This window comes from Ursus maritimus, unplaced genomic scaffold (genome assembly GCF_017311325.1).
Source record: "Ursus maritimus isolate PB19 unplaced genomic scaffold, ASM1731132v1 scaffold_9, whole genome shotgun sequence".
Taxonomy (NCBI): Eukaryota; Metazoa; Chordata; class Mammalia; order Carnivora; family Ursidae; genus Ursus; species Ursus maritimus.
The window spans coordinates 16,951,812-16,975,347 of record NW_024427107.1 but is presented as its reverse complement, the minus strand read 5'-3'; the positions used below and the strand labels follow the sequence as shown (position 1 = coordinate 16,975,347).

General features: G+C 38.4%; 1 protein-coding gene and 1 long non-coding RNA gene across 2 annotated transcripts in view; one reads left to right on the top strand and one right to left on the bottom strand.

Moving 5' to 3' along the window:
- DNAJC5B (DnaJ heat shock protein family (Hsp40) member C5 beta) overlaps positions 1 to 8,254 on the bottom strand; it is a 51,473-nt gene extending 43,219 nt beyond the window's left edge. Inside the window, exon 1 of the mRNA XM_008706736.2 lies at positions 8,136 to 8,254. Coding sequence (XP_008704958.1) covers positions 8,136 to 8,254 — 119 coding nt within the window. The remainder of the gene's footprint in view (positions 1 to 8,135) is intronic.
- The window catches only part of LOC121101744, a 112,912-nt gene that overhangs the window by 49,156 nt on the left and 40,220 nt on the right, over positions 1 to 23,536 (top strand). The gene's annotated exons all lie outside the window — the stretch shown is intronic.

Sequence of the window (23,536 nt, the reverse complement as noted above, 5' to 3'; positions counted from 1 at the left end):
TTTATTTTTCTGTTACTCAGACCATATAATCTTAATTGACCTATCTTCAATTTCACTGATTCTTTCTTTTGCCTGTTCAAATTGCCTATTGAACTCCTCCAGTAAATTTTTCATTTCAGTTACTATACTTTTCAACTCCAGAATTTCTATTTTGGTTCCTTTATATAAATTCATTTTTTAATTGATATTCTGTATTTAGTGAGGTATCATTCTCAACTTTCCCATCAGTTCTTTAGACATGGTTTCCCTTAGCCTTTAAACGTACTTAGCTTATTTAAAGTCTTTGTCTAGCATGTCCAAATTGAAGCATTCTCAAGGACAGTTTCTATAGATTCCTCCTCTCCCCAATATAGATCTTACTTTCTTGTTTCTTTGCATGCCTTATATATTTTTTTGAAAACTGGACATTTTGAATATTATAATTTGGCAGCTTTACAAATTAGACTCTCCCCTGTCCCTGTGATTTTTTATTGTTGTTTGTTGTAATTGTTTATTCAGTGACTTTTCTGTCCTAATTTTGTAACATCTGTATTCTTAGTCGTGTGTGACCACTGAAGTCTCTGTTCCATTAGCTTAACATTAGTTAAAGATTAGACAGAGATTTTCTTACACACCTAGAACAAAAAAATCTCCTAGCCTTCACAGGTGGGCTTTGTATGTGTGTTAGGATACATCTTCAATGCAAAGCCAGGCAGTTTACAACTCTGCCTTAGCCTTTACTTCCTGTTGCACAGATATACAAGGTCAGCCAGAATTGAGAACTTAGGGCTTTCTCAGGTCTTTCCTGAGTGTGTGTACAGCTGTGGGAAGGTTAAGTAGCTTCTAGATTCCCAGATAATGTCAGAACTGATTTCTTTATAGAAACTAGCATAGTTCCTAGAACAGGAATGAGTGATGGAATGACATATTCACTTTCATGTAAATGATGAATATGAATTCTATGCTTAAGTCAATCTATTCCACTCACCACTATCTCCCTTATTTTGCTTGTCTTTCTGTATGTATCTTTCAACCTTAACTAAGTCTAACTCTTTATAAGGTGAGCTCTTTAAGTGGTACAAATTACATGTATATACATAGATAGATACATATATTCATTTCTCACAGTATAATATAAATAAGTATCCAAAACTAAATAGGCATTGAGTGAATGAGTGAATGGGGAAAAAAAAGTCATTGATCATAATTATTCTAGTGCCCTGGAACAAATGAAGTTGTGTGAAGAACTAAGAGGAACAAGTAGATTTGCCATGGGACAAGGGAGGTTATGCCACTGACCTGAAAGATAACCCTGACATAGCCTCATATACTCTTCTTCTTAGTGGAAGGTTTTAGAATTCAGGAAACAAATTAGTACTGATAGAGATTAATTTCAATTTATCTTGTGAGCTTGAATCATCACTTTGCCTTGTAAATATTTACAATTCTTCTATTAGCTATGCATTCCCCTGACATTTACACTTTATTCATAAGCAGCCTCTGTTATGACCTATAATTGCTAATAAAGATGGGTAAAAGCACCACAGATTGGGGTTGCCACAGATCGCTATGGAAATGACACTCTTTCCGGCTTCTTGTGAAAATAGCATTTGCCTCATGTTGGTCTACTATGAGCAAACTCACCTCTTCAGAGATGGAGGATGATTTCCAGAAAGTTCCATGTAAAATTGAATGAAATAGAAAAATCGAGTCCCTGATGCCCTGTGAACCAGGATATTTAGTACCTCATCAACAAGCTCATTCATGAGGCACAGAAACCGAGCTGCTAATGTACAAAACTAGTTCACTCTGATTTTGTGGTTTTCTGAGGATCTAAGGGCCGGCTAGATCTTTGTCTCATTTCTCATCTAGTAGGCCAACATTTTGTTAGGTTCTTGTGCCCAAAATACTAGGAAAACCAGTTGGCTTCCCTTTTGGCATCTTAGTTTTGTTTCTAGCTAATTCAAAAATTTACACATCAGTGTAAATAAAAACTAACATTTAAGTTGCATATGAGATTTTGAATACTTGATACTCATATTTTCTATATTACATAACTGGCTGTATTTTCTCAGAGTTTTCCCTTCCTTATCCCCTAACTGCATTTTATTTGAAGGTCTCACAGCCATAAAAAATGCACCGTGTCCCAATCTGAAACTATGGTCTTTCCTTGTGGAGCTGTCCCTCTCTTTCCTGGGTCAGTGAATGATTCCCTGTTTAGCTAAGTGACCAAATATTTGAGAAAATGTCCTGAAGAAGCTGAGAATGTAAGTATGGAGAAACAGACATATACCCACAGGCAAAACCTATTTGTTGACCAATACATTTTTGAATTTGGTAAATATTAGCCAGGACGAATGGAGGTGCAGTGGAAGACAAAGCATAATGCCTGCCCTGAGGGAAGTGATGGAATGGGAAAGGTAGAAAAGAAGAGTGAATTACAAGCTGTGAGGATTTCATGCTCTGATTGAACAGCACAATGAGTTATGGAACATATAAAGGGCTGTAGGGAAGGCCCCCACAGGCCTTCTCTCCCAAATCAACCTAAATGGCTCCTTGTGATCATTTTGGGTATGATGTTTAGGTTTCCTTCTCTCTCTTTTTCCCTCCATCCCTGTTAGATTCTAATTTTTTTTTAAAGGTTTTATTTATTTGACAGAGAGAAACACAGCAAGAAAGGGAACACAACAGGGGGAGTGGGAGAGGGAGGAGCAGGTTTCCTGCTGAGCAGGGAGCCCAATGCAGGGCTCGATCCCAGGACCATGGGATCATGACCTGAGCCAAAGGCAGACACTTAATGACTGAGCCACCCAGGTACCCCTAGATTCTAATTTTTTGCTTATATGCTCCTTAAAATAAATTTGAGAAATTGTCCTCTCAGCATTTTTAACTTGATATCTAATTTTTTTGTAAGATAAGACAGATGCAAAGGGTATAATTTTCAACATATTACAGACATTGGCATGTTAAAATAAAACAGTTGTAACACTCTTTTAAATGTATTCAACAGAATTTAAATGTCACAAAATCTACACACACAGTCACACATACACACACGCTCACTCTCACACATACATGTGCAGGCATGCATACACACACACATTTCTTGGAGAGTCTTCTTACATCCATGCCCCAGCCAGCTTTGAAGAATGCCATTCTATAGGCCTCTTTCTCTGATGCCATATGTATTCTTTGTGGTACCCAGTAACTGTGTCCCAGAACTTGGCTAAACACTTTACATGTATCACTTCTTTCAATCCTTAGCAACCCTCTGAAGTCACTACTGTTTTCTGCATTTTACTTATGAAGAAAATGAGGCTAAGAGAAGAGGTTTGAATCCAGGTCTTTCTGACTTCATACCCTCTACTCTTAAATGCTGCTACTTTATACTTAAAAAATTCACTGCAACTGAGGGATTTTAGTGTTAAAATCAACATGGAGCACCTTAAAGAGAATATGTAACTTCTAGCGCCTAGCACTCCCTAACCTCCTACCTGCTTTGGTTTTCTCCACAGCACTTACCAATATCTGATAGACTGTATATTTTATTTATTATTAAGCCTCTCTGCTCCCCCAGCCCAGAATATAGACTTCAGGAATGTAGGGATTTCATCTCTTGTTCAATGCAATTTTCTCAGTGCCCAAAACAGTACTCAATAAATATTTGTTGAATAATGAACTAGACTTGTTGTTATAAAGCCATTAGGATTCTAAGACACTCTAGACCTACACATGCCCTGAACAGCCTTCCTGGCTTCATTATAATTAGGCAGCAGTATGAGGTATAGATCAACAATCTACTGGGTTTGGAGTGAAGGATTTTTATGTGCCTGTCAGTATCAAGAAAAGAAGACACACCTAAATTGCTTGGTGAACTATATTTGCCTAATTCAAGTTACCAAGGAGGACACAGAATCAGGTAGCTTTGTTGTAGGGCTATGATCGGGATGCATTCATCTTTGAGCCGTCACAGTCTACTGTTCAGGGCTAGGAGTTTGGGTGCATCATGGTATACTTGGAAGTTTGGTAGCTAGGGCCTCCCATAAATCTCCCAGGACTAAAGAGCCTAATTGTAGTTTTTGGAGTGTGTTACTTTGTATAGTTTTCTTAGTGGTTGAGTATGTATATATAATTTATCACAGTTACTGATATCAGTGTTTTACCAATCTAAGTACAGAAATTTTTCATTTAGGTGTTCTTGTCCTCCCCACTTTAAAATATCGTTGTCTCAAGTATCAGATGCTGTTAGAATTTTTGTGCCAATTGTCATATATAATTTAGAAAATTCATGAAGATGATAGTATGTTGTATTTACGCATATTTCTGCATTTTCCATTGTCCGTCCTTCCTTCCTTCCTTCCTTCCTAATGATGCAAGATTCCTTCCTTTATTATTTCTTTTGTAGTATGTCCTTTAGCCATTCTTTAAGAGTAAATCTGGCTAAGTGACAAAATCTTTCAGTTTTCCTTCATGTGGGATTTTTTTTATTTCCCCTTAATTCTCTAGGTATAGTTTCATCAGGTATAGAATTTGCAATTGACAGTAATTTTCATTCTTTTCTTTCTTGAAAATGGTGTGCTTCTTCTTCTGGCCTCTGTTGTTTCAGATGAGAAATCTGTTTTCTTTTGAATTGGTATTCCTCTATAGATAATGTCTTGTTTCTCTCTGGCTGCTTTCAAGATATTTTCTTTGTCTTTAGTTTTCAGAAGTATAATTATGATGTGTCTGGGCATGGATTTCTCATTCAAGTTGCAATTTTCTTGTTTTTTGGTTTTTTGTATAAAGTGATTTTAATTGTATCTGGACATTTTGGCTATTATGTTAAGAGACTCTAGGTCCTACTTAAATTTTTTATTTTAAGAGGCATCTACTCTGTTTAGATTAAGCATGTTGGTCATAGCCTACTTTTGTGGGCTGTGGCTCCAATGACAGTCTAATTTTCAGAGCCTTGATGGTACTATGTTTGTCTTCTTTTGTCTCCTGCCTCTGAGGCCCCACTGGTACTTGTTGGTACTAGCTGAGAAAGTGAAAGGAGCTTCCCAGGCTGAGTGGCTTGGTGCCATTATGTGGAGGAAGGGAATCTCCAGGCTGCAGAGAAATAAAGGACTTTCTGAAGCTGGGTGCTTGTTGTGGAAGAATCCTACTTGCTAATCTCCCCTGTCCGGTGGAGTCTCTGGGTGGGAGAGGGAAGTCTCAGACTGGTGGGAAAGTTCTCTGGTAGGTTACTGTTAGGGGAACATTCGGTTGGTCTCCCTGCTATTTCTTCTGGCCTTGTCTAGAGTAGTTGGCAGGACTCTTGCTTGGTTCGGAGGAAGAATAAAGCTATCTGGCTGCCTTCTCTTGCTAGATTGGGTGTCAGGAAGGGCTGGACCTGGGTTACATTCTCTTGGATGGAGAATCCTAACGTGCCCTGCCACTGTGTTGTTCCCTTGGTCCTCTGGTCCCTAACTAATTCATCTTCCTCGTTCTACATTTTAGGGTTCTTCTTAAGTTGTCTCTTGTGTTATTTACAAGGCTTTTAGTCATGCTTGACAGGAAGGAGCAGAGAGAAACAAGTCTGCACCATTTGGTCAGATCAGAAGGTCTCTATATAAGCTTATATAGGCCTAAAATCTCTCTAGAAGGTACACAAAGAATTGCCTTCCCTGAAGAGGGAATCTGGGGAATAGGAGGCAGGAGGGAAACTTATTTTTTGTATATGTGTTTGCGTGTTCTCATTTTAATCAGGTGAATATATTATCTGTTCAAAAATAAAAATAAAATGTAAGAGAAGAAAAACATCTAATTCAGCCTTGTTTTCAAGAACACAACCAAGGATTGCAACATCGATCAAGCAGAGTATGGATTCAACAGTTTGTAGTTTTATTAAATTTCACTGATCTCTGAATATAAGAATAATGTTCTCAGTGGATTTTCAGCCTGCTCATACATTTTGAATAACTTGCAGAATACAAATGTGTAATTTAGATAGAAGTAGATGCTTTTGGCAGCATACTAGCACCCTAATCAGCTGAAAAAAATGATATTTGTATGACATTAAAACAAAATTAATAGGAAGACACTGATTACATGAAAAGATTTTAGGTTGTAATTATTAAACTGGCAAACAACTCAGCATAATTAGCGCCTTAATTAGGATATGACCTGAAATTTTAGCTTACAAAATTAATTGAGGCAATTAAAAGTCACATTTGTAAAGTAAAGTGGGTTTTAAAGCTTACAAGGTAAATACTACTTTTTGTCTCATTTCGGGGAGCATCTTTATAAGTAATAAGCTTGCAGTGCAATTGCTTTGATTCCAAAATCCCATTTTCAGCACAGTGTCTCAGCCTGAAGCGTTAAGAGTCAGGTTTAGTAACTTTCAGCCAAGGGTATCTACCCACAGGAAGTTGAACAGTTCCCAGGCACACTCCTAAATAACTCTGGGGAGCATTGAAACAGCAAAGACTTTCTGTCCCCAACACCTGAAGTGAAATATAAACTAAAAGACTGATAGTGACTTTGGATCAAGCTCCTTGACCATTTTCACAGAACTATTTGGATCCAGATGGCAATTTTCACCTCTGCCAGTTATTCTTCATATGCTTCTTGAAGGCATTTCAGGTCCCACGGTTTATCACTTGGTGAAGGTTCCAATTCAAAGCCAAAGAATTTCCCATCAGTAGATAGAAATGGGGACATCAATAAATATTTGTGGGCTAGTGATTTGGGAAAGAATAAATCTAGAATCCTTCCTTTATTCCTTATGTCAAAGTAAACTCCAAATGAATCAAAGATTTAATATAAAAATAAGTTATAAATGTACTGGAAGAAGACATGGGTTAATATTTTTATAATACTAGAATCAAGAGTAGCTTTTTAAACATGACAGGTAAAACAAAATCCATAAAGGAGATTACTAACAAATTTGTCTTCTTAATTCTAAACTGCCATATGTCAAAAATATACATAAACTGTAAGTTTTAAAAACCTAATTCAAGGTCAAATCAAGAAGTAAGCAATTAAAAACTGAAAGTTTCATTTATACTTTGATTAATTTTTCCTGTAAAGGCACAGCTTTATTCCTCAATAAGAAAATGAGGGGCTCCTGGGTGGCTCAGTCAGTTGAATGTCCCAACTTTTGATTTTGGCTTAGGTCATGATCTCAGGGTTGTGAGATACCCTGTGCGGGGCTCTGCAGTCAGCAGGAAGTCTACTTGGGATTCTCACTCTCTCTCTCCCTCAGCTCCTCCCCCGACTCCTACTCACACACTCTAAATAAATAAATAATCTTTAAAAAGAAAATAATGAAATACTTGGAAACATGCATCATGATTTGCATATAGGAATATTAAGTATAGAGAGAGGAAAATGAAAAGAATTTAAACTTCAAAATAGCTCGTAAAGTGATTATATTACAGAATAGCCATAAGCTATAGTCATAAAAAAATCAATATTAAATAATACCAAGATATGTTCATGATAGAACTTCATTAAAAAGATAGAGGGTAGCGACGAATCCAATTTGATTTTAAAATGTCTTATCTAGACAGAAAAAAAAGACTAGAAGAAAACAAAATATCAATAATTACTGCTGGAGATAGAATTATGGATAAATGTTACTGTCTTCATTTTGAGCAATTTCCAAATTTTCTACAATAAGTAAGTTATTTTCTGCTCAATATTTTTTTTTATTCGTTGGAGCTCTAAAGAAAAAGGTATTTGAGTTTTTCCCCAAAATAGCTAACTTGGAAGTAGATCAGATATGAAAAATCAAAATTGAAGACTTGAAAGTCATGGCGTATAATACAGCAATTGTGACAAACCCCTCCCCCCTTTTTAAAATCCCTCTACCAGATTCCATGATGCTATATCACTGAAGGTAAATTAAAACTCCTGGTCATTCTCAGTGATTACTGTCTTTCTTTCTCTGACACTACAGGCCTAGAACACAGGCTTCCTTTTCGTAAGGCCCAAAATCATGAGAGCATTCTTTTAAAAAGTGTCATACTTGTCTATTCCTAACTGCCTATGTTGTAGAACAGGAAACGCAAGGTTCAAAACTCTGATTACTTGGTCTTGGCATGAAGTTTATGTCTTTAATTGGGGGCACTTGCCTATCACAAAATAACTATCACTAGTAATACAAGAATGTCATCATTGAGCTTTCTCTGTACCTGTAGGTTTTCTTAATTTCTTCATTTGATGCTCCCTTTTGCAGACCAAGAATTTCATATAGAGCTTCTCCAGATGTAGACAAAGTCCGCTGTCTTTGGTTAGTTATGTTACATGCCATTTTCTCAGGCTGCAAAAGCAAAGAGGGGAAATAGCCATGAAGGTTATGCATACTGGCTCCTAGTCTCTAAAGAGAAAGACAGTTTATCTTTAACCTTTTGTAAAATGACAATCTGAAGTACATTTTTGTGCCGGCACAAAAAGAGAGGAGAAAAGGGTTAGGAGAACCAAAAGCAGAGCTTCAAGTCAGGGTGTTAAAGGCTACAGGCAGTCACATAAATGGAATATGGCTTTGTCCACATGGTTAAATAGAAGTGAAATGTTATCTAAATACCCAGCTAATTCAGAATTGTTGAAAATAAATCCTCACAGGTCAGAATATGTAGATTCTTTTTTGCCAGAATTTTAACAGTTCCTTTACTATTTTCCAAATTTAGCTAGCAGTGGAAATAATCTTCCATTTTACTTTGATTCTATTGGCCTAGCCCTTGTTAGAGCAAGAGTTTTAAAAAGAAATAAAGGACAACTTCTTGAAGTGGAAAAAATCATCTGGGAGCCAGGTTAGAATTTCTCTGCAGTTGTAGGGTGCCAAAGTCCCCCACAGTGCTCATGGGTTTTGTACCTGAGATAGATCCTTTCCCTGTGGTCTCTCCAGAAGGGATTGGGCTATCCCTAAGACCCAGATCCCATCTGCCTGCTATGCTCTGGCTCTAGGGTAGGCAAAGAGAAGCAAGCATACGTCGGGGCATTCCTGCATCCACCACTCAAACTCTCTAAGCCTTAAGGTCTTCATTTATAATAAAAGGATAATAAAACCCACACCACAAGGATATTTTAAGGATTTAGAAATAATGTATATACTATGCCCAGGACATAATGGATTCAAAGAAAAAGATAACTATTTTTATTAAAGGCAGCACAGTATGAAATTCAGAGATTGTGCTGTAGTTGCAATTTCTCAGAATATTGGCCTTGCCATGACCAGCTGCATGACCTTCCCTATCTGTGAACTAGAGACAGAAATGTGCCTAAAATCATGGAGCTGTTATAAGAATTAAATGTATTCTTATATTAAAAAACAAAAAACATACACCAGTGTTCATACACCAGTGTTCACCATTATTTATAACAGCCAAAAGGTAGAAACAACCTGAATGTACATCAACAGATGAATGAAAATGTGGTATGTACATACAATGGAATATTATTCAGCCATGAAAAGAAATGGAATTTTGATACAAGCTACAGTACAAATGAACCTTAACATTATGCTAACTGAAAGAAACTAGTCACAAAAGGACAAATATTGTATAATTCCTTTTATATGAGGTGTCTTGAATAGGTAAATTTGTAAAGACAAAAAGTAGAATAGAAGTTATCAGGGGCTGGGGGGCATGGGGAGTGAGGAATTATTATTTAGTGGGCATATAGTTTCTCTCTGGAATGATGACAAAGTTCTGGGAATAGTGGTGATGATTAGAAAACACTGTGAATGTACTTGGTATCACTGAATTGTACCCTTAAAAATAGTTCAAAGAGTAAATGTTAAATTTTTCCACAAAAACAAAACAAGGGGAAAAAAATTACTTAGATTGCAAGCTCCTTAGATTGCAAGGGCTGGAAGTTCCTTGAAAATCACTGTCCATTTCTTGGCTTTGGGCCTTGTACAGCAAGTACTATAAGAGTGAATAAATGAATATACCAGGACTCGGGAGATGGTTTTAGGGGTATGGAGACACTCATGTTCAACACAGGGAATCCCTGGTGACAATGGTGGCTGCTGAACTGGATAGGCACATCCCAGTGGTAGATGGGGTCAAATGGAGCTAACCTCCCAACTCTCTTCTCACCAAGCTAATGACCAAACCAACATAGGCAAGAGCAGAGCCCCTAGATGTCAATTGGTGAGTCAGGATGGCCTTAGAGGTCCCTGAGGCCACAGTATGGTACTGTGAGTGTCTGTGGTTCTAAGGATTTCAATGAACAACAACAATATGAAGAATTCCAAAATATTTTTGTGAGCCTTTATCTTCTTGGGGGAAGAAAAGCAAAGCTTTGATGAGTACTGAAAAAAGTCAGACCAGGGCAAAAATCTTTCCTAAAGGCACCAAAGACAAGGGCTTATTTTGTGACATGGCTGTATTATCTCTTCCTTAATCAGCCTATGAAAGTAGTGTCCTGTAGGCCAGAAGGACCCCAGTCCCAAATTCCTGCTTCACACAAGGATAAAAGAAGAAGGAATCTGATTTTGCCTGCCACAAAACAAAATCTAATGTCCATACTGACTAGCAGCCATTCAGTAAATTGTGGCACTTACTTCATTACTGTGCTACCTTACCTTTCTTGCCTCCCCATCACAACTTCCCTAGGGAGTAAGCAATTCAAGGCTTGGGGGATGTCATCCATCTCTGTGTTCCAGTCCTATAGCCTATCTTGGAACCACAGCCCAGGTGATTATTCACAATTGAAGGAAGAAGTGCCTGAATAACTAACGCCCTCCCTACTCCCTTCTCTGTCCCCTCTGTGCTACTGCCACCACAGACACAAATGCCCCAGGTACCGATGCTGTGCACCGTACATCCACGTATGGTTCCCAGGAATGGAGGCAACCAGCCAGTTTCTCACAAGTCATACTAAATGCCATGAATGAGCGGAGTTTGGAAGATAGGGATTTCTGTGTGGCTTTGTGGACAATGAATAGGGCCACAGTCTCTCTGAGATTTTAAGATGTCACTGGTTAGCAAGATCCCCAGAGTCACAAACTAAGAATATATCAGCATAATGATTTAAAATTTAGGTCTGTAAGATATGGAGTTAGGGGTCATATAAGCTAACTTAGCAAATGCCCTTTGGGAAATTTGGGACACAGATCATTATAACAGACAAGTTTACTATTAGCCTATTAGCTCTCCTTTTTCTGCGGAATGCTCAGGTTCCCACTGCATCGTATGCCTTTCCTGACACTTGCTTCAGTCTTACCTGATCTCAGTTGAGTAGAGGAAGAGTAGGTACCAAGGCAGACCAATAAGAGTCCTTCTTTAGCATTTTTTTTTAAATATACAGAACAATCTTGAAGATAGTAAAAACCAGTAAAATGTAAAATTAAGGTATTATTGGCTGGCCAAAATGAAAGAGATTGAAACTGATCCACAGAGGAGGAGCAGTGGCTGAAAGATGGAGAGGGAGACCCAACAGAGTTCAGTCTCCTGGTTCCAGTTGTTTCAGAATGCACTTGCAGCTCTCCCCCTCCCACAGCTTGTCAATCAACTTTTCCTTGGATTTAACCAATAAATTCCCCATACACAAATTTACACACATGTTTTTTCTTATGAGCATATTTTAGCTAGGTTTTGGTCACTGTTAACCAAAACTCCTAAGTGTCATGTACTCTCTCAATTAAACACCACCAGTGGTTTCCCAAGCACTTCCAAGCCAAGCTAATCTTAAATTCTTGCATCTACTCATCTACTTCAGCTTGAATGTGGCTTCCTGGTACTTGGAAGTGAATACTTTGGGGGAAGTAACAATGGTATACTAAGAAATTCAAATAAATTCATTCAGATGTATTGTGTAGACATTACCAGTACAGATAAAAGGAGCAGTGATAAATCTGGTTAAGATATTTTCAAAATGAAAGTTTATGGAGAGCTATGGAGGAAAACTAAGAAGAAACTAAAGTATGGCAAATAGTTCTCTTTGTTTTACCTATTTATCTCTATATTCAGCATTCCAAAGAAACAGTTTTATTTGAGGGAAAAAATGTATTCAGTCTTCAGGGCGCCTGGGTGGCACAGTCCTTAAGCGTCTGCCTTTGGCTCAGGGCGTGATCCCAGCCTTTGGCTCGGGGGCTCAGGGCGTGATCCCAGCGTTCTGGAATCAAGCCCCACATCAGGCTCCTCTGCTGGGAGCCTGTTTCTTCCTCTCCCACTCCCCCTGCTTGTGTTCCCTCTCTCGCTGACTGTCTCTCTGTCAAATAAATAAAATCTTAAAAAAAATGTATTCAGTCTTCATCCATGGCTCCCATAAATCAACAGATGTCCTAAATCAATTTCAACAAGACACAGACATGCACAATTTCCACAGTTGTGAGTATCATGCTCCATGACCAGCTTTGATTCCTTCCTACTTGCATCTTCCTGTCACTAATCCAGGAAAAGGACTTACACATTACTGAAGATAATCTGCTAAACAGATTATGGTAATACCCACAGCAGAAAATTCAGTTATTTATTCAAAGCCTGAAATGCAGGCCAAGTCTTCTGGGAGATTTCAGACTAATATGAGATATAAAACTATAAGCCAATAATGAAACTAGTGTTTAGAGATTAAACAAGTACCAAGGACAGAGCAAGAAAGAATTTTCTGGAGGATAAGGATTCTGTTTTGTGCCACCAGAGGCCCAACATTGTGCCTGAGGTGTATTAGGTATGTGATATATGTCTGTTGGGTAATTAAATCAAAACTGAGTGGTTAACTTGAATGGAAATGTTAGGGAAAACTTCACAGAAAAGATGAAATCTGGGCTGATAATAATACAACCACTTATTTCTGTAGAACTTCGCACATATTTCTTTTACAGCCCTCGTATCTAAGCCTAACTTTGGATCTGCATAGATGTGGTAGCCAGTGACTCTCTTGATCATTTATTTGCATAAATCAAAAGAAAAGAGGACTTCTGGGTTTGGGGGCTGAAAGAGGAAGAGAGGACATTCTTACATTGTGACTGGAACACTTTTTTTCCCCCAAGGCACCCCCCTTCAAAGTTATCCCAGGTATAAAATGAGAGAGATGGGGTCAGTTGGGGGGCTACCCTCAATCCTTTCCACAGAATAGTCATGGTAACAGCCTAGGATTTATCCTTCCCTACCCCATGGCCAACCCTCTACACATTCCTCTTCCCAATGGAAAAAAGGAAGGCGGATTCTATCTCTCAAATAGTTTCATACATAGAAACTCACACCCAGGAAAACATGGTAGGTAGCTTGCTATTACTTTGGTTTATGTATTTTTTCAAATCGTCTCTTTTAGGAATCCAATCACACTGTAATCCATTCCTGCTGAATAAAATCCAGTAGCTGACTTGCTTTATGGTGTGGATTGAACAATATGTAGACTGAGTTGTTATAAAGAATTTGGAAATTACTATGTTTCACCTTCTTTGCTCTATTCCCAAAAGATTTCCTTTCAAACAGATAAAGTCTGTTAAGGTACTTAAAAAAAAAAAAAAGCCCTTTTATATCACCACTGGAACACAAGATAAAGATACTTGGTCAATAGTTGGGTCAGTGTGGTTATTTGTTGGCTGATTCTACAGACTGAAACATAAAGGGACCAAAAAACTGCAGAATTGCTCTCTGTACCTCAAACAGCAACAATGTGCTTCCTTTTCTGTCCCCCTACTGATACAGAAACGAGACTCTTCATACATTATTGATGTAGATGACATTTAGTTTCAAATTCAGTGGTGTAATACATTGAAACTTTTAATTGTTTTCATATATAAAAATGATATGTGCTCCGAGAACATACTAATTACAGAGTAATAGTCAAAATGTCTTCTAAAAACTCTCCTTAAGTAACCTTAAACTAAATACTAAATAATGGAGCATATTCTTTTTAATTCTTTATATAAAATATAATTTTTATGAATTCTTTTTCTGTAGCCTTTTGAATTCTAATATTACTATGTAAAATTCAAGTCTTTATTATTTATTCATAGTACCTCATCTAGAAGCCATCCAATGGAGAAAAAAAATGTTGTCGTGTAAAATTATGAAGTAATTTAATTTTGATCATCCAGTACATGATACTTAATCTTCTGAACTTAAATTACTTGTTGGTACATTACAATGCCATTAATATCATAATTCCTTACAACACTGACAACTATACAGTCACTACTAAAACACCTATAGCTCACCTGCCTTTTGATAATTGAAAGAAGGTTCAGTAGTCCTATGATGATGATGGGCATCCAATTCAAAATAAACACTTATTTTATTTATTTATTTTTTTTAAGATTTATTTATTTATTTGACAGAGAGAGACATCCAGCGAGAGAGGGAACACAAGCAGGGGGAGTGGGAGAGGAAGAAGCAGGCTCATAGCGGAGGAGCCTGATGTGGGGCTCGATCCCACAATGCCTGGGATCACGCCCTGAGCCGAAGGCAGACGCCTAACGACTGCACCACCCAGGCGCCCCCCAAAATAAACACTTATTTTAAAGATTCTAATTCCAGGACTCTTACAAATGCTGTTTTAAATTTTTCATGTTGACATAAAATATTCCTTTCAAAGCAAAAAAAAAAAAAAAAAGTTTCACTTGTAACTATTATGTGAATTCTCAAAAATAGAAAAAAATCAAACTATACCTTTCTTGAAAGGGTTTCTTCAAGACTCAGAAAATGAATGTGGGCAAGGGAAAATAGATCATTAAACACAGCAAAAAAACCACTTTCAATGGCTCTCATGGGGGAAACCAACATGCTTTACCATTTTATTATTACTTCTGTGATTCCTCCATTGAAATCTATTTAGTGAAGCAAAATTTCCTTATTCAAATAGCATTGTATCTTAAAACTTAGCACACATCCAAAATGCTAATCCTATGTTTAAAAGTAATAATTCTCCCGAGCATAATTACTCATAGAAAAATAATTATCTTTTAATTGCATTGGTACTTATATAAATAGCAACTTGAAGATGGGGAAACTTGGAAATGTTACAAATAACCCACAGTACCTGTTCCTATAACTCCGATTCAGGGTTCTCAAAACAGGAGCAACTTGCTGTTTTTAACTGGTCTGGAAATAGATGTGCAAAGAAATAAAGGAAGGCAACAATGAAAAGAGCAATTCTTACCTGTTCCACTGTTTCAAAGCAAAAGGCTACTCCTTTCCATTGTTCTCATCCAGGGTTAAGCAGGTCAGTGGAGTCAGATTACTTTTCATTTGTTATTCTATCAGCCAATTCGTTATCCCTCTGGAAAACATAACAAAGAGAGAATGAAACATGCATGATAGTAAAGGTTGCCATTACAAGGCACCAGGTGATACCAAACTACATGCTGCATTTACTGTTGATCATTAGTCAATTGCTGCTTGAATCAACCAAATGCTACTGTGGAACTGCCTCCAGGTGTCCATCAGAACTGCCAAATAAGAAAATATGCAGAAATAAAAAGTGTTGACGAGGATATAGAAAGAAGGGAACCCTTGTGCACTGTTGGTGGGAATGTAAATTGGTGCAGTCACTATGGAAAACAGTACAGAGTTTCCTCAAAATATTAAAAACAGAAATACAATCCTGTTATTCTACTTTTGGGTATTTACTCAAAGAAAATGAAAGCACTAGTTCAAAAAGATACACCCCATGTTTACTGCAGCATTATTTACAATAACCAAGATACGGAAGCAACCTAAGTGTTCATCAGTAGATGAATGGATAAAGAAGATATGAATGGAGTATTACTCAGCCATAAAAAAAATTATGAAATCTAGCCATTCATGACAACATTGGTGGACCTATAGGGTATTATGTTGAGTGAAGTAAGTCAGAGAAAGACAAATACCGTATGATTTTACTTATATGTGGAATCTAAAAAACAATACTAAAACAGAAACAGACTTATAAATACAAAGAACAAACTGATGGTTGTCAAAGGGGTGGGGAGTTCGGTGAAATAGGTAAAGGGGATTAAAGGGTATAAACTTCCAATTGTAAAATAAGTCACAGGATGAAAATTATAGCATAGGAAATATAATCAATAATATTGTAATAACATTGTATGGTGACAGATAATAACTACACTTACCATTATGACCATTTCATAATGCATATAATTGTTAATTCATTATGTTATACATCTGAAATTAATGCAACATTGTATGACAACTATACTTCAAAAATTAAAAAAATACTGGAAAGACCATGTAACATTAATAAGGAGGAGACTTTAATTGCTCATTATATTAATCATTAATTAATTTTCATATCTGAGCATTTGACTCAAATCTTGGTCAAGAGGCCCTGAGTCATAGTGATAACGGCAGTGGTTTTTAAGAATGAAGGAACCTCTTGTTAAAACAATGTCCTAACAACTTTCATATGCAACAAAAAGTCACATGAGAGGATAATTCTTATGATTTTGAGTTAAGATCCTATAACTGAAAATGTCTTAAATTAAATGAGATAGGTGTTATTCTGAATTTCACACAATGGGGGTCTTGTTCCTGAGGCTGAAGGCAGAATTTAAGGTGTGTTGCTTAGCACAACAGGTAGCAAGCCTAGGGTTATTTTGTGTGAACATTTCAGACAGTCTTGTCTCTAGATAGCATTGGGGTTTTTTTTAGATACAAAGGAATAAAAAGCTATTTCCCATAGATCCTGATTTCTAGCCAGAGCTTAGCAGGCAGCCTGTCATCATGCAGAGAAGTGGGTGGGGGAGGGGAGCTAAAGACATTTAGAACAAAAATAGTATCAGCTTAAGGGCAACATCCTTTGATGAAATGAAAATAGTTGCTATAATAACATGAAATTATGGGTGACTGTTTTTAAAAATTACAGTTTATGTTTCAAATTCAGTTTAGTATTTTTAGTAAAATTCATTATTTTTCTATAATGAACCACTTCTTAAATCTTCTTAATTATTACTTTTTAATCTTTTAAGGTATTGCATAAGCCATGAGTTCGAAAATTGTTTAAGTATTGCAGAACTCGTATGTGCAGTAGAACTGTACCTGTGTCTCAAAGAGAAAACACACCATTTCTTATTCATCTAGTCATTCAGCAATTAGTCACCTACTAGGTCCAGGCACTGGACTAAATGCTAGAAATATACTGGTAAACAAAATCAAATGTAAACTCTGGGTTTGTGATCACAGAGTTGCAGCCTACTAAGAAAGGCAGGTATTAATCAAATCTCACTCAAATAAGTATATAAATGAGACTTTGGAGAGATGTTCCAAGACCATGTAAATCAGTGTAACAGATCAGAGAAAGCTTCCCTGAACAAAAATAACCAATCAGAGATCTGAAAAGAACTAGATGAAGGGGTTGTTGGTAAAAGCAAAATATATTCTGAGCATTTGGAAGAGTATGTTCCATTGAACATAACTATCCCTGGGTGCTTAAATTGGAGAAATAAAATAAATATGCAGATGTGTGCTCTCATACATAGGATATCAGCACATGCCTATACATATATGGCTTCTGATCTATAATCTAAAGATATAGCCAGAGATTAATGGGATCATATGCCACTTAACCAGGTGAGACTTTCTAGAAGCAGTTATTTAAAGTGATGTTTGTAAAAGGAAATCAGTAATGGCAGGCACACAAATAATTCCTTGATACAAAATGCACTGAGTGTATTGTAAAAGCATTTTCAATTCAATCATTCAAGTTTAAAGAGGAGAACTTAGAAGAGATTCCAAGATTGAACAAAAGTGGCCTTTCTGGGAGGTAGAAAATTGGAGAGAGAATCCTGTGTGGTGAGGAGGGAGTAGTTTACATGCCAGTTTTCTCTGTGTATTCTATTTACGAGGTCTTCACCATTCCTTTAGGTACTCCTAGAGACCTTTTAGGTACCTGTCTCTATTACTGCATATTATAAGAAATGACTAGTACATCAGCACAGAATCTGCAGCACGTACCAGATGAATTCGGATATTCAACCAAAATAATCTATCAGTCATGAAAATTAGAGTTAACAGTCTCATTTAAATTTCATATCTTGGCAGGTGCAGCTAGCATTCACTTTTGAACATGCAATGTGCAAGGGCATGTAGCACCAACAAATCATTGTTACTTTTTTATTACCTCTCTACATTGTGTTCTTACAATGTTTGGAATTCAGGGATCATTCTGTAAATTTCAAAGGGAAGAGTCTTTTGGGCACGCTTCATTCTGATGAGGACACGGAATACTCGTGAGGTTCAGTGGGGTGGAGTCCGGAGCCAACGACCAAGAAAGAATTCTTGAGGCGTCTTTGGTGCAAAATTGGTGGTTTATTAAAGCACGGGGACAGGACCCGTGGGCAGAAAGAGCTGCTGCACCGGGGTTGTGAGGGGTGGCTGATTATATACAATGGGGTTGGGGGAGGTAAGGAAAAAAGGAGGTTGAAAAAATACTTTCATATGTTAAAGAAGATTCACAAGATACCCGAGGCCTTGCCATTGTCAAGTTAAGGTTGTTTTTCCCTCTAGCAAGGCATTAACATTAAGATGGTTGGGAACTTCCTGGAGCCTGCAGATTATAAGGACATATAATTGTATCTACATTCCCTTCCGAAAGCTAGGTTAGTGATAGAAATGCTTTGTTCTTGTAAACTGCTAGACATTTGTAAACTGAGGGAGACTTAAGTCTTGCAAGATTGTGGTATCCATAGGTTAACTATTTCTTTGTCCTTTAGGGCAGCCTGGAGTGCCTGAGGAATGTCACATACATCCCAAGGGGGGGGGGGAGGTTGCAGGGTGTCAGTTTCTGCTTTGTCCTCAGCTTGCCTTCTGTTCCCTCATCAATTCTGTTATGCAGATTTAGAAAGGAAAAAGACAGGTGATTGCTTGATTGTGTAAAATGAAGAGGCCATTGGGTACCACACCAGTGGTATCTCAGAGATAACTACAGAACAATCCTGGCATTTCTTTTGTAAAATCAAGTGTTTATCTATGTTTTAGAAGAGCAAATTGTTGAGGTGCCTGGGTGGCTCAGTCATTAAATGTCTGCCTTCAGCTCAGGGCATGATCCCAGAGTCCTGGGATTGAGCCCCTCATCAGGCTCCTCTGCTGGGAGCCTGCTTCTTCCTCTCCCACTCCCCCTGCTTGTGTTCCCTCTCTCACTGCCTGTCTCTCTCTCTCTGTCAAATAAATAAATAAAATCTTTTTTAAAAAAAGATTGAAAAAAAAAAGAACAAATTAATTCCTATCATGTTTCATAATTTTCCAAAGTTAAAAAATGTCCCAATTAAAGAGAAGTTACAAAGGCGATGGCATTTTAATGTGCTAAATCTGTATGTATGTAGAAAGCATGAGAATATAGAATCACAGAAGGCTAAAGAGGAAGAACTAGATGGGAACTTTTTCTAGACTTGCTTAGAAAGATTTTAAGAATTCTGATGCCTAGGCCCTACCAGATTATCCCAGAGCAAAATCTCTGAGTTATCTTGAAGTAAAATCTCAGAGTGGGGTGAGGCTCAGGCATTTTTAGGGCTCCAGGTGGTTCCAAATAGCCGCCTGGGTTGAGAGCCACTGTTCATCACTTCACTTATTCACCAGATATGATGGACAGAGACTCCTCAGTTAAGTAACATAGAAAAGGTCTGCCAACCAAGGGGCTCTCTGGAGGAATTTGTCATTGCCTGGCTTTCCTAAGAAAAGATTTACTAAAGATAATTGCATCCATGTTATTAAACACAAAATAGAATTTGACTTTGCATAATTTAACTTAGAAAAGACTATCCAAAAACAACATTCCTGTTTCTTAGATTTTGGGCAAGTCGCTATAAGCCTGTGTCTTTTCTGTAAAACAGTAAGGAAATACAAACTTTTCTATTTCTCAGACCTTTTATCAAAGTCTACGACAGTGTGGCAAGATTATGCCAGGAGCTTTTATAAACATAGATCTAATGATTGTCTTCTAGAGTCGGGCAATTGTTAAGAAGTTACTCTCGGGGCACCTGGGTGGCTCAGTCATTAAGCGTCTGCCTTTGGCTCAGGGCGTGATCCCAGGGTCCTGGGATTGAGCCCAGCGTCAGGCTCCTCCGCTGCAAGCCGGCTTCTTCCTCTCCCACTCCCCCTGCTTGTGTTCCCTCTCTTGCTGCCTGTCTCTCAATCTGTCAAATAAATAAATAAAATCTAAAAAAAAAAAATAAATAAGGTACTCTCTTCCTGCCCCCTAAAATAAGAACAGAGGGCACTGGAAGTGCTTTAAGAATTTGAATGGGCAATCCTGGTAGATTTCATCTGAAATCTGTAATTCATCAGTAGGTGGAGTCAGTTGTACAACAAAGGGAAATTGCTCTCCTGTTGTCACACAGTGCAGAGCACTATAGTGGAGGTTGTGAGGTTCAGAGGTGGTGGTGATGGTGATGATGATGATAGTAACTAACACCGTAACTAGATTATCTCACTGAAATCCTTCAAAGGTATAAGGTGGTACTTTTATATCCTTATTTTACAGAGGAGGAGTGTAAAATTATTTTAGAGAGGAGAGGTTAAATTAACTGCCCAAGGTCGCCAACCAATAAGCAGTAGACCCAGGCTTTGAAACCAGCTGGCTGTTCCATAGCCTACGCTCTTAACTCACTTTAGAGTTTTGCTTCAGAAGCTTACAGTCTAATTGCAGGGGACTGCTGCCTGCGATATTCCCTTGCTTATCAATCTGTGACTGAGCCAGATGGTGTATGTGTTACAGCTCAAGAAAAAAAAATTGTTGGAGTAATGACAAACAAGGAACTACCATGAGCACATTTATTAATGAGCTCTACCTTGTAGTTCGGTGTCAAAGACAGTATCTAGTTAAAGCTCTGACTCTGACAACTGTGTTACTAAAGAAAAAAAAAAATTGATCAAGTCTTGTCCCCGATCAGGAAATGCAATATGTATTTCACAGGTGTGAAATTTAAACACCTTGTCACTTACTTGCCGTAAGCCATAGCTGTAATAACCAAGAGGCTTCAGAGTGTTTCTTTGACAAAATGTCTGTGAGCAGACCCTTGATCCTTGTTTTTACCAATAGTTTCTTCCTGTTCACAGCATTGTGCTGTGATGTTTCTATGTTGCAAGATGTTTCTAATGTTTCTAATGTTAATTAGCTAGAAAAAGGTTGGAGGCAAAAACTTTTGCTCAAGGCAAAAGTCCTTTTTAACAGGGTTTCCAATACAAAGTGATTGTTCTGCAAATTGTCGTCTGAATGTAGCTAAACAGCCTATGAAAACCGTACTTGGAAAGCAAGATAGTTTTCATTCCTATTTGTTTAGCATTTAAGTGGTGGTTTAATAATAGTACTGACCTTCAGGCTATCTTTATCTTAACTCTAATGAAGCTCCGTTTCAAGCGAAGCCTCACCCAGCCCAGGGAACAGACTTATATTTGAAAGAGAAGGAATTTTTAAGGGACGCCCTCTAGAGGCCAGTAACTGCACTTATATCCCACTTGGTAATTTCCGAAGTATTTTCCCAATTGTCATTTTTAGAAAGATATAACAGGCTAAGTGTGGTCATGTGACTTCCCCAAGCATGAACGTCAGTGATGAGGGGCAAAAAGCTGGAACTGAAGTGAAATCTAAGTGCCCTGCTTCCAAATTCTGTTGTTTTATATCCTTAAGTTAAAAGGCTGTATTGAACAACGTAATTGTAAATGACAAAAAAGAATCTTTTCTTACTGGTGTACATGGCCAGACAGCCCCCGTGGTGGTCACAGGCATGGGAAGCAGAGCAGTTCTCTGTGCCTTCTGGGTCTACTGCACCAAGACTTTTGTACCAATTTTTAGTGTCCCAAGTGGATCTTCTCATTGGTACATTTCATTATTCATCTGAATAATGACAATTACCTTGTGACTTCTATTTTAGGTATACATTCTTCACTAAATTGCAACCAACCCATTATCACAACTTTTGGTCTACAAGACTTCTTGTGTCTTATACAAGGTAAATGGTGCTTTGCTACTGACGACATACCAGACAAAACATGCCATTGCTAAGAACGGTCTTGATCTCTGCTGAGTGCCATTGGAAAGTGCTCAGAAATGAATGACTAAAGCTTAGCTGCCTCTCCCAGGGGGTGAAAGTGAACAAATCCCTTTCCGAATGAGTCAGGTAGTTGGGTGCGGATTTTTCTACAATTACACACACACATCCATGGCTTCCGGACATGCAAGGTTAGATGAGCACGATGCTGGTCCTGTCTCCTCCCTCCTGCCACCTAGGTGGGCACCTGTCCAAATTGAGTTCTCCTTTCAGGCCTCAGAGCTCCAAAGCCAAGCCCTTATCTAGATGTCGATTCAGTCACCCTTTCCCAGGGCTCTCACCACCACTCCCATAGGCAAGCCTCCCAGCCTCCCCAACTGCTCTACTCCTGCTCCTTCCAGACTCTTCAATGAACTGTACGGTTTTCTGTGTTGCTCCGGAAACCACGAACATTCTGCTGGGTGTGCTCACTATCAGAGGGCATTGGAAGGAGCTGGAACAAGACCACAGACACAAACTGGTCACTAGCCACCATCACCAGAGCCCTACTACTGTCTGGGTAATAACTGTTAGGATCTCTGCATTCCCTTGATCCTCCTCATAGCATCTGCTCTCTGTCTTCTCCATTGTCTCAGGGCCAGACCTCACCTCCAGATACGAAGTAGAGCAATCCTATGGAACCAGTTTAAAATGACTAGCCCTGGAAGTGACAAGCTGGGTCTCTATACAAGGTAGCTCTTACCTGGCACACAGTCTAGACCCTCCCATAAAACTAACCAGAACTAGACAAGGATGGAATGAGGGTGTGAGTGACAAGTGCTTGCCCACAAGGGAAGTCCCAACCCTGCCCAGCAACCATCTGAGGGTCTCCCTGCCCCAGATCCCAGGGCTTGCACATCCAGTAAGTGGCTCAAAAGCCTTCTCTGCAACATTATCAGAGGTCTAAGCAAAATAGTCAAATGAACAAATATTCAATTCAGCATTTGTTCTCACATTAAAAAAAAAAAAAAAATTCAGTGGTTCCCAGGATTTCAGTCCTGAAGCAAGGCAGACTGGCTGTTCAGTGTAGATGTATCGCCCTCTGGTGTTCAAAAAGAAATGGACTGTAAACAAGAGTTTCAACTTTGAAATATTCCTCACCCCAAATCACCCTTGATTTTCAGTATCCCTGATGCCTCTCCCTCAGCCACCTGAGATTCCAAGAATGATGAAAAAACACTCATGGAAGCATCAGGGTGGGGCAAGCCATATCTAGAGAGACACCACCCTTTTATTGCATTCTTCTGAGGCTGAAGTTTTACAATAATGCCAAGCAGTCAGTTGGGGGATTTAAATTATAACCTTACAAAAATTTGTGTTGAAGCTTCTGTCTGAAGGCAGAAACTTCAGGGCAGTTGAACTTCTGATGTCTCAGACCCATGTACTCATTGGCTGGACCAGGACCGACGGTGTAAGAGATCCAGGCAGCAAATTCACAGCGAAAAAAGGTCTGCTAGCTGCTATTGGGGGAAGGCAAAGGCCAAGAGACGTTCCCTCTCCGTTGGGCACACTGTGGAAGTCTCCAGATGACGGATCTTAGTCAGGTTTTCCTTGGCCAGGTTTTCCTTGGCCAAATGTTTTCATTTAAAGGCAGACACACATTCCAGAAATGGTTCCCCC